Here is a 15,651-nt window from a genome sequence, read left to right on the forward strand (position 1 = left end):
GTGTGTAAGAGGTTGTAAGACCGGCTTGCTAAAGCCTCGATAGACCCTCGTTCTATTTGCAATAAATGTAGAGGTAAGATTTGTGAGTTGGGTGATAGGTGTGATGAATGTGTGGACTTGCCTGAGAATGAATGGATTGAGTATTACCGCTATGTGTGGAAATTAGAGAAGGATAGGATAAGGAGAGCGAAGAGTACTATATCTCGCTCCTCAAGGAATAGTCAAGGAATAGACAGTTCTCTATCCCTCAATGAACCTATTAATCCACCTTCTGTAGTAGTAGTACCAGATCCAGCTACGGAAACAGGTAAGAGTCCAACATTAAAGGACATGATGACGGCCATTCAAGCTCTTGGTCAACGGGTAGAATCCCTTGCAGAAGATAGGGATAGATTGTGGTCTAATGTGAGAGAGCTCAAAGTGTCAAGTGTTACGAAAAGTGCAAGTGCAGTGGAAGGTGCGGCCGCTCAGATCTGTCGTGCTCCTAGCCCTAGACCTCTTCCAAGCTCACCAACCCCTGTGAGAAGGAAAGTCGACAGGCGAAGGGAGGCGAGAGGTTTTAGCTCCCGAGCGGTCGTCCCCTCAAGCGTACCTGTTGATGATCCCCAGGACGCTCACCCTCGCCATTGGAAAGGCGAGGTTAAAGTGTTTTCTTCGTCATCTGACGACGCAGTCCCCAGACGGGGCTGGCATCGGACTTCGAAATCAAGACCCCTAAAAAGACAATATCCAGTAGAGCAGGACAATATCCAGTAGAGCAGGACGCCAAGCGTCAAGATCTGCCAGAATGTAGTCATTGGAGCAGTCCCGAGCGCTTCCCTTCCAGCTCCGATGTTTGCTCTCCTACCAAGCTAAGACGCAAGATGTTGCACAGGAGGCCGTCATCTTTGGTAGGGGGTAAGGAAATATCGGACGATGGGAGGCCTTCGGTGCAGGCCCCTACTCCGGAGCGCTTCTCTTTCGGCTCCGATGCTTGCTCTCCTACCAAGCTAAGACGCAAGATGTCGCACAGGCGGCCGTCGTCTTTGGTAGGAGGTAAGGAAATATCGGACGATGGGAGGCCTTCAGTGCAGGCTCCAACTCCGGAGCGCTTCTCTTTCAGCTCCGATGCTTGCTCTCCTACCAAGCTAAGACGCAAGAAGTCAAGATTCTGGACGCCAGGATGCCAGGCGTCAAGATTCAGGATGCCGAGCGTCGAGAGGCTGGACGCCAGGCGTTAAGAGGCTGGACGCCAGGCGTTAAGAGGCTGGACGCCAAGACGCCAGGCGTCAAGAAACTGGACGCCAAGACGCCAGGCGTCAAGAAACTGGAAGCCAGGATGCCGATCGTCAAGATTCTTGACGACAGAGCACCAAGAATCAAGAAGCTGGATGCCAGGACGCCAGGCGTCAAGAACGTGGTCGCCAGGACGCCAGGCGTCAAGAACGTGGTCGCCAAGACGCCGAGCGTCAGTACGTATTCTTGACGCCAGGACACCAGGCGTCAAGAACATTCTTTGGAAACGCTGACGAAGCATGACATCGCTACTTCGGTTATGGGTCGATCGGGAGAAGGGAATGATGACTTTCCCCCTTCTCCTTTTGATCCGATCGAATACGGGGGGAACACTGTACAACTTCGAATTTCATCTCTTGTCATTCTCTTGCATTTACGTTTGTTTATTTTTGTTTCGGCAAGAATTTCATCATGCCAAAACGAAAAATACTAGGAAAACATCTAGCTAACATACAGAAGAAGAAAATTCGCTGTAATAAGCCGAGTTAGTGAAGGAGAGAGAGAGTTGCGTAGGAAGGAGTGCCCCGTTTTGCCTGACGCAGTGCCCCAAGCTACGATATATGAGCAAAGGGATCATAATTTGTGATTAAATTATGATAAATAAAATAGTTTTGGTTTATTAATACACAAAAAAGAAATATACATTTTGTACATGAACTTTCCTGTCAGACATATACTTAGCTTACGTCTGACGTCACGACAGAATTCAAAACTCGCGGCTAACGCGACAGGTAGGTCAGGTGATCTACCTTACCCGCCGCTGGGAAGCGGGTGTAAGAACCAACATACCTTTCTTGCCAGATTTTTTCTGTCGTCGGTGTCGACCACACCTGTTGTCGGTACCTCTTGACAGTTGGATTCTTTTCTCGTTTTCGCCCTGGATTGTTTCTACGGACTTTTGGTGAAGTACCCGATCTTTTGGCCTGGCATTCGCGATTTGTGGACAGTTATTTGACTTTTCTTTGGATTTTTCTTGGATTCATGATGTCTGATGTTGATACTAAGAAAACTGCTATGTTTAGAGTTTGTTGTATGACTGAGTGTAAGGTGAGGCTACCGAAAGCTGCGGTAGACCCTCACACGGTATGTTTGAAGTGTAGAGGGAATGAATGCACCTTTAATAATCCTTGTAATGAATGTGAAAAGCTGAATGAGGATGAATGGAAGTCTTTGTCTTCCTACTTGAGGAAGCTGGAAAAGGATAAAGTTAGGAAAGCTTCTTCTAGGAGCAGTAGTAGATCTCGTATTAGCGAGTTGGATGTAGATAATCCTATTTTAGAAGTAGCTCCTTTGTCAGTTTCAGCTCCTGCTCCCTGCACCGAAGCCGAAGATGCGCCTTCGGAAGTGGCCTCCATGAAAGTCACCATTCGCAGTATGGAGAGGAAAATCAAACTATTAGAAGGTAAGAGTGATTCCAATAGTGATTTGTGCAGTGAACCCAGTGCAGTGGAGGGTGCGTCTGATCGGCTCCCTAATGCTTCCAGGCCTAGACCTCTTCCAGACTCCCAGTCCCAGTGGAGGAGGAAAGTCGAAAGCCGCAGGAAGGTTAGGGAGCATCCCCACCGGTCAGGCGTCCCCTCGGTAGCTCCTGTTGATCGTTCCCAGGCTACCTTGGATCGCTCTAAGAGAGAAATTTTGCGCCAATGCTTCTCGTCTTCGCCTTCGCCTTCTCCTAAACGAGGATGGAGCTCTTCGGAAGCCTCGCGCCCTTCGAAGAGAGCCTGGAACGCTCCCTGCGCCCGTCCATCCAGCCCTGAAGTTTTTTCGGAAGAGCCTGAGGTGGAAGCGAAGAAACGTAAGAGATCTCAGGAGTATCGTTCCCCGAGCAGAGATCGAGCCTCGTCACCTGTTCAAGAGTTTGTGAATTCTCCTGCAAGGGTGTTGGCTAACCTTCAGGCGCAGATTTCGGCGCTGGCTGGCTCTCTTTGCATGTCGTCTCGTCGGAGGAAGGACGACTCGCTTCCTGTAAAGAAGTCCAGGCTCCCCTCTCCTGACTCTCGCTATTCGACGGAAGCGGCGCGCTCACCTGTGCGTTCGGATTCTCGCAGGAGACTATCTGCTTCGGACAAGATCCCATCTGCGTCCAAGCGCCATTCGCCTGACAGACAGGTTTCTCCTTCGGACAAGGAGCAAACTGCGCGTAGGAGATCTTCACCCTACAGACGCTCTTCTCGAGACAGGATCGCTCCCCTTGACAGGCGCCAAGAGCCTAGTAGGCGCTACTCGCCTCGTAAGCCGCCTCCGCGTCTCGCCTCCACTCTCCTGTTGACAAGCGCCCTAAATCGGACAGGCGCTCTTCGCTGGACAAGCGTCAAGAGCTTGTTAGGCGCGTTTCTCCTGGCAGGCCCTCTTCTCCTGACTTTCACTCTCCTCGAGTCAGGCGCCGAGATCCTAGCAGGCGCTTCTCCCCTTGTAGGCGCTCACCTAGTAGGCGCTCGTCGCCAGAGATCCTCTCGCCTCGGTTCAGGCGCCAAGAGCCTGGTAGACGCTTCTCGTATGGCAGGCGCTGTTCGCCTGGTAGCCGCTCTCCTTTGGATAGGCGCCAAGAGCCTGAGAGAAGTTCTTCTTCAAACAGGCGCTCTGCTCCTGACAGCCGCCTTACTCCTGTTAGGCTCCAAGAATCTGGGAAACGCACTCCACCAGACAAGAAGGATGTTGCAAGTAGGCACGTTCCTGAAGCTTTGTCTCCAAGACGTATACGTCTTTCTTCCTCTAGAGACTCTTTTAAGAATAGTCGAGCCTCTAAGGATCATGAGGGTTCTTCAGCTCAGGAAGAACAGGATCCCTCGGAAGAAGAAGGACCAAAAGACTCCTCTGTTTCCTCCTATAAGAGGTTGACAGATTTGCTCCTGCAAGAGTTCGGAGATATCCTTTCTCCTGTGGCTCCTCCTTCTCCTCTTTCGTTGTTCTCCACTTCGAAGACGTCGAAGGTTTCGTCTTGCGTAAGGATGAAACCTACTGTTTCCATGAAGAAGGCGCTTAGAGGTTTTGGGGAATGGCTCCTTTCTAAGGAAGAGAAAGGGAAGACGGTTTTTTCCTTCCCTCTGTCTAAACTGACTGGCAGATTGGGATTCTGGTACGAATCGGGAGAACCTTTAGGCCTCGCTCTCCCTTCGTCTGCGGACTCGGACTTCTCTTCATTGGTGGATTCTGCTCGTCGTTCCGCCCTCTTGTCCGCCAAGACTACGTGGGGGATGAACGAACTTGACCACCTACTGAAGGGAATGTTCCGAGTCCTGGAAGTTTTCAACTTCCTTGATTGGTCTTTAGGAGTTCTGGCTAATAAGACCCAGACCCCAGATTCTCTGTCTCCTGAAGATCTTAACTGCGTCCTCACTTGCATGGATAAAGCAGTGAGAGACGGATCGAGTGAAGTCTCCTCTCTGTTTGGAGCTGGAGTTATTAAGAAGCGGTCTGTCTACTGTTCGTTTCTCACTAAGGCTGTTTCACATGCGCAAAGAGCCTCGCTTATGTATGCTCAACTCTCTCCTCTTCTGTTCCCCAAGAAGATTATTCAAGATGTCTCGAGTGCCCTTTCAGCTAAGGCTACTCAGGACATGTTAGCCCAGGCGGCCAGGAAACCTCGCTCTGTCTTCCAACCCAAGGCCAAGAAAGAGACTCCTCTGAGGCAGGAGCCCTTTCGAGGAGGACCCGCTGTCAGAGGTTCTGCAACCAGAGGAACTAGACCTTTTAAGAGAGGTAAAACCTTCTCTAGGTCAGTCAGAGGGAAGAAATAGCGATCAAGGACTCCAGACATCAGTGGGTGCCAGACTACTGAAATTTGCCGACGTCTGGGCCCACAAAGGGGCAGACAATTGGTCCCTATCGATTGTCAGCAAAGGATACCTCATTCCCTTCTCGTCAAGACCACCATTGACGACAACTCCGAGGGAGTTGGTGGCCAAGTTCAAGGACCCCATCATGAATCAAGCCCTTTCTCTAGCAGTAGATCTCATGCTAGAGAAGGAGGCTATAGAACTAGTGAAAGATCACCGCTCTGCGGGCTTTTACAACAGATTATTCCTAGTTCCGAAGAACTCAGGAGGATGGAGACCGGTTTTGGATGTGAGCGCCCTGAACGTCTTTGTGGAAAAGAGGAAGTTCGCCATGGAGACAACTTCCTCAGTGTTAGCGGCTCTTCGTCCAGGGGACTGGATGGTGTCTCTAGACCTTCAGGACGCTTACTTTCATGTGCCGATCCATCCTTCTTCACGGAAGTATCTATGATTCATGATGGGAGGAAACATCTTCCAATTCAAGGCCTTGTGCTTCGGCCTATCGACTGCACCCCAAGTTTTCACGGGGTTAATGAAAAACGTGGCGCAGTGGCTACATTTGGAGGGAGTGAGGGTGTCGCTTTATCTCGACGACTGGCTAATCAGAGCAGAGTCTCAAGAAAGATGTCTGGAGGACCTTCAAAAGACCCTTACTTTGGCAAGCTCTCTGGGACTTCTGGTGAACTTCCAGAAGTCTCAATTAATCCCCAGTCAAGAGCGGATCTATCTGGGGATTCGGATAGCTTCTCTGGCTTTTCGGGCTTTTCCGTCGCCAGAGAGGATAACTCGTTGCTACGAGAAAATAACGACCTTCCTAGAGAAAGATGCATGCACAGCGAGGGAGTGGATGAGTCTGCTGGGGACACTCTCCTCGTTGGAGCAATTCGTTTCTCTAGGAAGGTTGCATCTCAGGCCTCTACAGTTCTTCCTATTCCAGAACTGGAGGCGTCTCTCCCTAGATCTGGAGTTCTCCTTCAAGATCTCAAGGGGAATCAAGAGAGACCTTCGGTGGTGGAACAACCCGCTTCGTTTTGTGGAAGGAATGTCTCTTTACATGCCGAACCCCAGCCATGTGTTGTTTTCCGACGCATCGGAAGCAGGTTGGGGAGCGACGCTTGGGACAAGAGCAAGTGTCAGGCACCTGGAAGGGGGATCAGGTGTCCTGGCACATCAGCAAGAAAGAGTTGATGGCAGTCTGGATGGCATTGAAAGCCTTCGAGCCCCACGTCCGAAATGCAGTAGTGCAGGTCAATTCGGACAACACAACAGCCTTGGCGTACATCAAAAAACAGGGGGGGACGCACTCCTTCTCCCTGTACGAAACAGCAAGGGGTCTTCTGCTGTGGTCTCAAGCAAGGAAGATCAGTCTTCTCACCAGATTCGTACAGGGAGAAAGGAACGTCAGGGCCGATCTCCTGAGCAGGAAGAATCAACTCCTGCCTTCCGAGTGGACTCTCCACTCAGAGGTATGCCAAGACCTGTGGAGAAGATGGGGCAGACCTCACATCGATCTCTTTGCAACAGCAAGGAACGCAAGAATCGAACTTTACTGCTCCCCGATCTCAGACCCAGGAGCAGTATCAGTGGATGCGTTTCTCCTAGATTGGACAGGTCTAGACGTCTACGCCTTTCCCCCCTTCAAAGTACTGGGACAAACCCTCAAGAAATTTGCTATCTCGGAGAGGACAAGAATGACGCTAGTAGCTCCGTTCTGGCCCGCCCAAGATTGGTTCACAGAGGTACTGGAATGGTTGGTGGACTTTCCAAGAGCACTTCCACAAAGACAAGATTTGCTCAAACAACCCCACTTCGACAGGTATCACAGAAACCTCCCCGCTCTCAATCTGACTGGCTTTCGACTGTCAAAAGTCTGGTCAGAGCGAAGGGGTTTTCGACAAAAGCTGCTAAGGCTATCGCCTCAGCTAGAAGACCTTCGACCCTTAAAGTCTACCAGTCGAAGTGGGACGTCTTTCGCAGGTGGTGCAGGAACCAGAAGTTTTCCTCTTCCAGTACATCTGTGACTCAGATAGCAGATTTCCTAGTTTTCCTCAGAGAAAAATGTGGTTTGGCAGTATCTACTATCAAAGGATACCGAAGCATGCTGGCTGCTGTGTTCAGACATAGGAATTTAGATCTTTCGAATAACAAAGATCTTCATGATCTATTAAGATCTTTTGAAACTTACAAGAAAACTTCGAACGAGGTTCCAAGTTGGAATCTGGACGTGGTTCTTCGTTTCCTTGAGGTCCTCTAGGTTTGAACCACCACATTTAGCCTCCTTCAAAGATCTTACGAGGAAAGCTCTCTTTCTCATGGCTTTAGCATCCGCTAAAAGGGTTAGTGAGATTCATGCCCTAGAAGGAAGGGTAGGTTTCAAAGGAGATTCCGTGGTTTGTTCCTTCCTTCCTTCGTTTTTAGCAAAAAATGAGAACCCCTCAAATCCTTGGCCAAGGAACTTTGAGGTTCGTGGATTATCTGCCCTAGTAGGGGAAGAACCTGAAAGAACTCTTTGCCCTGTTAGGAGTTTAAAATACTACCTTCAGAAGAAGAAAACCCTTAAGGGCATTGAGGACAGACTATGGTGCTCTGTAAAGGACCCCAGCAGACCATTGTCGAAAAATGCGCTGTCTTTCTTCATTAGAAGTCTTGTGAAAGAAGCACATAGATCTTGTAATGAAGAACATTTCAAGCTCCTAAAAGTCAAGCTCATGAAGTGAGAGCAATTGCCACATCCTTGGCCTTTAATAAGAATATGGCTCTTCAGAATCTGATGAAAACTACATTCTGGAGATGTAATTCAGTATTCGCCAACCACTACCTAAAAGACGACAGTATTACGTATGACGAGTGCTTCGCTTTAGGCCCGTACGTATCGGCGGATTCGGTGCTGGGGCAGGGAGCTGGAACATATCCTTAGTAGTTTTTTCCCTTGTTTTTGTAATTGAGTTCATATGGTTGTATGAAAAATGATGCAGGTAGGCATCTTTTTTCGCTTCGTAATACTAATAACTTTAGTTTGGTTAGGTGATCGGATTTGGTTTGAAGCTCCCTGCGTTGGTAGTGGACAGGTTCTGTCATAGAAGAGGGCGAACCCCCATTGACATGATCCTACTTGGATTCTACTAAGTAAGCGGATATCAAGTCCCGTTAGTAGACCCAAAGAGTCTTTTCAGCTGTAGGTCACGCCCTCGCTGTAGCTCTTATGGCTATGCAGACTAATAGACAGTATCTATGAAGTCTTCAGCCTAAACAGGTAAGAACCAAGGTTATTTTTATCCTACAACAGGTGTTGTTTACCTTTTCTTTGTTAATTTCTGTCTTGTACCCTCCACCAAGGGTGTCAATCAGCTAAGTATATGTCTGACAGGAAAGTTCATGTACAAAAATGATATTGTTATTTTACAATAAAGTTTTGTACATACTTACCTGGCAGACATATACTTAGCTTACGTCTCTGACGTCACGACAGAATTCAAAACTCGCGGCTAACGCGACAGGTAGGTCAGGTGATCTACCTTACCCGCCGCTGGGAAGCGGGTGTAAGAACCAACATACCTTTCTTGCCAGATTTTTTCTCTCTTATACCTGTCTCCTGAGGGGAGGCTGGGCGGGCCATCAATCGTATATGTCTGCCAGGTAAGTATGTACAAAACTTTATTGTAAAATAACAATATTTTAATAATCATTACTTATGAACATTGATGGTTATTGGAGTAGTAATGAACAAAAGAGGCAATGTTAGTTGATTTTTGAAAGACTGAAAAAGTGAAATTTCTATCATTTCTATGGACAGTTACATCAAGAAAATTCAAATTACAATTTCATTACTACTCCAATCACCATCAAAATGTTAAATTCTCTGTTTTTTCTCGGATGTTCCTAAGGGCTTTACGTGCCTGTAGCCTGCAGTTTATTGGCGCTGAAATTAAAACTATTTATGATATTGCATTGAAGCTTAAATACCCAAGGACTTTTATAGATGTGGCATGGAAAAGAGCTAGAAAAACATTTTATTCAACTAATGACAAACTTGAATTTAGTAAGCATAACATTCTAAAATTACCCTATGATGAAAGGTTTTTAGATATTCCTAGAATTTTAAAGCTTTTTAACATAAATGTTGTTTTCAGTAATATTAATGTCAAGAGTTTAATAATAAAAAATTCTCCTAAAGATCTTCCAGGCTGCATATATGAAATTCCTGGCAAAAAGTGGGATAAAGTCTATTACGGACAGACCGGTAAAATGAAATTAAGGTTTAAAAGCTATTACACATATACTTGTAGACCTATATTATGGCTAGGTTATGGGCTGCATTGTGTAAAAGGGGATGTCTGAACTTATATTAACAACCTACTCTTTTTTTTTTTTTTTTTGGGGGGTCATTTCAGAAGGGTATGTCTTTGAAGACATCAACCACTGCTGTTAGAGCAGCCTATGTCCGTTGTCTACAGGGCTGCATTACCCCATCCAATGCCCATAAAGCTGCTGCTTTAATTCCAAGTCTTCTTAGTAGTGTAGAGAAAGCCCTGACCCAGAGTACACAGGTAAGTAATAAGGCCATTTAATTATTGCCCATAGATGTAGATGCAGATAAGCTAAGTGGAGTCAGAGCTTTAATGGCTTACAGAATTGGCTGAAACAAATTGGTAATTAATGGTGAAATTTTTTATTCAGTGATGAATTTCTGAAGTCCTCAATGTCTAAAAACAGTTTTGTTTGTTTCATATTTTATATTTTGCATGTTTTGCTTAGTAAGCTTTTTGGGAGGAATGATTGTTCATGTGGCTTAAAAAACTAGGTTTCTTCATCCTATTAATTAAGGTTTTATATTAGTCCCTTCAATTCTTGATTGAAATATTTGTCTCTCATATAGGTTACAGTAGAACCCCGGACCTCAACCATATTAGAACTCAACATAATGGGGTTGCAACACCAAATTTCGAGTAAACCTTGCTTTAGAGTTTGAACAAAATTATGGAATCCGACCTGTGACCATATGATGTTTGTAAACAAAACTGTTTCAGTCAACTGCCACTAGTCAGTGTTATTAGTGGCGTTTGGTGTTACCAGATCTCATTTGATGCTAAACTGCATATGAAATTATGCTAATATGCTAAATTTATCAAAATTATGTTTTTGGGATGCTAATTTTGTTGCTGAACTCTACATGAAATTATGCTAAATCGATCAAAATTATGCTGATATTATGCTAACTTAGATCTCACTTCCCAATTGATGCTAAACTATTTATGAAATTATACTAAATCTATCAAAATTATTCTAGTGGGATGACAAAATTCTGCTAATATTATGCTAACTTAGTTCTCACTTCCCATTTGATGCTAAACTCTATATGAAATTATGGTAAATCTATCAACTTATGCTAATGGGATGACAAAGTTGTGCTGATTCTATGCCAGTGTAGATCTCATTTCTCATTTGATGCTAAACTCAATAGGAAATTATGTTAAATTTCAAAATTATGCTAGTGAGATTACAGATTTGTGCTAATATTGTGCTAAATTAATATTTTATTTTCACAGTAAATATGAATATATAATATGTACCGTATATACTCGATTAACGTGCGATCTCGCATATCATGCGACCCCCAAATTTTTACCAATAAACAGTGGTTTTTGTCATGTATCTCATGTATCATGCGAGTTCCTTTTCCGAGAGCGTCAGTTCATAAGGATGGTGGTTTAGCGTGCTAATGGCCGAGTCATTCAGATGTGTGCTGCTGCTAGTCAAGTTACGGTAATTTTCTTACTAATCTCGAGAATTGAATAGAAAATCTCAAGATTAAAAAAGAATCCCAAGATAATAAAATAATGGTAAAAATAACATGCCTTGGAGTCCTAAATCATTCTCTCTCTCTCTCTCTCTCTCTCTCTCTCTCTCTCTCTCTCTCTCTCTCTCTCAGGAATAAATACTGTAATTTGAGTCTTTCACCCACGGGTATCGGTAGATGTGTAGACGTGTGCGTTTTAAAAAATGTGCAGTACGTACACCCACATTCCGATGTTTCGGTTTTTGGAATTTTTCAGATTTTGGAAATGTGAGGTCAGATACATAATCAAACAAACATCACTACTGCAGCAAAAACATTTTTTCCCTTTATGTTTTTCATTATTGTTATTTATTAATTACAGTTTATTTAAATAAATATTAATATAATACTATTAAATGAATGTGAGATAATTAAGATCACCTATAATAAAATAGTGGGACAATTAATACCGTATGTTCACTAATGCCTATTATTTTCAAAACAAACATTCCGTAAAACGCAAAATATATATGTACATAACAATCAAAATATAATAATGTTTTGCAGTTCAACTTGTGAATTTTAACAATAAGTATGACTATATAATATATTTCACCATATCGATCTTGAAGTTGAAGAGTCGTAAAATTTTGAGGATGGTCCGGGAAAAGGATTTGTACTTTGTGATTACGTATCGCTACAACACCATGTGGTATTTTCATACCACTATATTGATGACGCATCGCTACAACACTGGTATTTTTCATACCACTATACATTAAAGTTAAAATGACCATATTTTATTATTGTTTTCTCGAAGAAATAATTATATAAAGAAAATTATTGAGTAATTTTTGCCGTAAGCAGTCAGAAAATCACGAACATGGTAACGTTCAAACCTAGTGCCATCCACGGCATATGTCTATAAATAGAACAGAAGCAGAGGGTAGTCATTGGATAACAGATCTCCATGGTTACCAACCAACCAATCAGGTGTTAGTTAAACTACTCTTGTGAATTTCTTAGAATGAACGTTTACACATGCGAACTTAACGATGATGTGTGTGTTTTGCATACAGTACGTAGTTTTAGTTTTTATTAGTGTAAGCATTTTACTGATTACATGAAGAATAGAATGATTCCTTCACATTAGTTTGAATGCAAAATGGTTTGAAGATTCTTCCGCAAAAAGAAAAGAGAAAAAACTTTTTAGAAGATGATACTTATTTACTAACGCGGTTGACATACCTTCAAAACAAAATTCAGCTCTTTAATCTCTGGAAAAATGTTAATCTTTCTGTCTGCTGGTCACACCCTTTATATCACCGGCGACTAACAACAACAAAATTTGTTTGTTGGTTTTATCTTCCAAGATGTAGGTATTACCTGTAGGTACAGCACATTTTTTAACAGTATGCCCATACACACACACACATACAGTTGACCGTGTGCTAATACCTATTGGTTTCAGACTCAAGTTAACACTTACAGTATAGTTGAGAGGAGAGAGAGTTCATCCTAGATGGCCTTGGTTCATCTCTCTAATCTCTCGAGGAATGTCAAGATTTGTTCCCTGCTCTTTGTAAATTCAGTCCCTGCGACTGACAGCAAGAAAATTCCTTTTTTTTTTTTTTTTTTTTTGTTCTTTTTGTGTGTGTGTGTGTGTGTGTGTGTGTGTGTGTGTGTGTGTGTGTGTGTGTGTGTGTGTCTTACCCGTACTGCACAATTTTTAACAAGCATGAACACACTGTCTGCATGTGTACTAATGCCCACTGGTTAAATACTCTCTCTCTCTCTCTCTCTCTCTCTCTCTCTCTCTCTCTCTCTCTCTCTCTCTCTCTCTCTCTCTCTCTCTCTCTCAGGAAAGATACCGTCAATTCAATTTATCAGTATCTATTCCTGATAGACAGACAGAGTAAATATTTAGGCCTCCAAGGCTTGGCATACGTCAATTATTTTATTATTTTGGGATTTTTGGTTAATCTTGGGATTTTCCATGGTCATCTCTTGGGATTAGTAAGGAAAATGCGATTATTTGAGTAGCAGTAGCAGCAGCTGCAGCGCACACCCAAATGAATCGGGTAAGCCTAGCACGCCAAACAATAGTATTTACAAAATGAGCTGAGTTCTCTGGCTGGGCTGTCTTGGTCCTCCCACGTGTTTGATCGCATATCAGCCAAATTTACAATAACAACATAGATAAAACCATTTCTCCCATTACAGATATCAAATATTATCTTTTCCGTTACGCAGAATTCTAAATAAATTTCGTAGGTTCACGATTGATAAAGTTTTTTTATGCAATAACAAGAAACGGAGTCAGATTTTCTATCAACATGGCATCTCATTTTGGTGCTGTTGCAAATATTTCAACCAGTTCCACGTGTGTTTAAATCCATACTGACTGTACAGTCTGGAGGCAGTTCCCCCTTCTACACATATCTTGATTTCTTAATATCGTAGGTATAGAGTAAATTGGTGAGCAAGGAAATATGAAATAAAGCATAACAGAGTAAGTTTGACGAGTGAGAAAATAAACAATCGTATACAGACAGATTCTCTCTCTCTCTCTCTCTCTCTGACAAAATAATAGATAGGAAACAATGACTGAATATTGCTTGAATGTGATATGGCAAAGTTTTGGTCTGACTGAAGTGTGGAGTGATTTTGACACTGACTTACAAGTTATTCCTGGTCATCTCACAGCCATGGATGAGAGAGAGAGAGAGAGAGAGAGAGAGAGAGAGAGAGAGAGAGAGAGAGAGAGAGAGAGAGAGAGAGAGAGCAGGGCCGAATAGGAAGGAGATTAAAGTACCTGGGAATGAAAACCCCTTATAATCTTATAATTATAGCCTCGGGGTTTGTCTCAAGGACTTTCAAAGGTCTGTCACACATGGGCAGTTGTTGTTTTTGTAAAATTAGCACAAGGGCAGAGCAGATCTTTAAAAGCCACGCCAGAGAGCTCGCCACGGTGACAAGACTATACCTTCCATATGAATTGACGATGTCCTATACGAAGATGCAGGAGATGAAGATGAAATGATCAAAGATCTGGAAGATGATGAATATGATGACTGCCTTGATGGCGAAGAATTCAGAGCAGTATTTGATGATATGGACATGGAGAGCGACTTTGGAGGATTTTAGTTTATTAATTTTATGCATTTTTTTTTTACTTTAATAAATTTTCACTTACCTGTGTATCCTAAAATAAAAATAATAGTGCAAGTAACAAATACTTCTTTTACCAGGTAAAACATAAAGTAAAAAATCCTTCGTTATTGTGCCTTAATCAACTGATTTGGAAACATTTAAACATGTTGTATAAACCAAAATAATGCCAATGGCGCACGATCGCTCTTTTGTATTTTAAAATACAGTAGTAATATGAGAATGCATATAATAATATTGGATATAGTGAAGTACAAGTAAAGCATAACTTTTTAAAAGATATACTGTTTTGGTCCAGTACTAACTATCGCAATCTGCCGATTTGGGAAAGCATAGACGGTACGCTAATTTTATACTGTGTGTATGATGCGACCCCTTTAAAATTAGCTTCAAAATTAGGTTTCAAAAGTCTCATAATATGCGAGTATATACAGTAAATACATTTGGCCATTAATACACATTTGACATTTTTATTATGTGGGTGTATTTCTTTTATCATAGACGTGTCTGGAAGGTATTGGATTTGGATATCAAACAAAAAGTTATCTTTTTATGAAAAGTAGAAAATTAATCAATAGGAAATGACGAACACAGTTGTGATAAAATAAACTATTTTTGTAAAGGCATTAATAACGAAATAAAAAAAACTTTCAAACCGATGATTTAAAAGGGTACAGGTGCTGCATAATACTAAATAAAAGTTTTCCTGGTTAAATATGAAAGTTGATAATCTTATTAACATGAAATATCTTTGTTTATGGACCTCAGCATGTCCTTGGAAGGATTAAATTTGGTGTAATCACCTGATTTCTCGATACCTTCACTGCATATAGTTAATTTTTTTTTACCATGGAGAAATGTGCTCACAGTCTGCATATGGTAATGATTAGCAAGTCTCGAGCTAACTTTGAAAGACTAGGATATTTATTACTTAGATAAACGTTAGCCCAGAAAGACTGTGTTCATGTTTTCCTAAATAAAAATATCAATATCATTACTTGTAATTAACTACACATAGTGCACTCATTCACTATCCAAGTCTTGTTCATTCTCCAAAATTATTTTTGCGATTTTGTTTTGCACTTAGGTCAAGAAACACAGGCATTGGTGACGTTTGGCAGAATTTTCTTGTGACAGACTGATAAACGTAATTTATTAGGTGTTACGTACATTATTTTATAAAAATAAGTCGGGTATGTTTGTTATTTTTAAAGATTCTACGTATATTTATGCCAAACTTTGCAAAATTATGCTAATTGGGTCGTTATGCCAAATATTATGCTACACAATGAAATATGCTAAAAAACATCAAATGATGCTACTGCATCTAGTAACTTTGGTGGCGGTGGCACTATGCTTTATTTAAAACTTGATCACTCCACTGCTACTGTTTTGGTATGTGCAATGTTTACATGTGAGGTTTGGTAGTTAAGAGAAATGTATGTCATAAAAATCAGCAATTAATAGTAAAGTATGAAAAATATACAAAGACTAACGAACACTATTCTGAGCTTTGGTAGTGAGAGCTATTTGTCATAAAAATCCACAATTATCAATAAAGGATGAAAAATATACAGACTTTAGAACACCGTTGATGTTAATGTAAACACTGAACAATGTTCAAAAGTCTGTATATTTTACATAGTAATATTC

The 15,651-nt window shown here is 42.3% G+C and overlaps 1 protein-coding gene across 1 annotated transcript in view; it reads left to right on the forward strand.

Moving 5' to 3' along the window:
• The window catches only part of LOC135221689 (stalled ribosome sensor GCN1-like), a 339,764-nt gene that overhangs the window by 122,301 nt on the left and 201,812 nt on the right, over positions 1-15,651 (forward strand). The window contains exon 9 of the mRNA XM_064259421.1: positions 9,443-9,598. Within this exon, the coding sequence (XP_064115491.1) occupies positions 9,443-9,598 (156 nt within the window). The remainder of the gene's footprint in view (positions 1-9,442; positions 9,599-15,651) is intronic.

Source organism: Macrobrachium nipponense, chromosome 3 (assembly GCF_015104395.2).
Source record: "Macrobrachium nipponense isolate FS-2020 chromosome 3, ASM1510439v2, whole genome shotgun sequence".
In the NCBI taxonomy this organism is placed as follows: Eukaryota; Metazoa; Arthropoda; class Malacostraca; order Decapoda; family Palaemonidae; genus Macrobrachium; species Macrobrachium nipponense.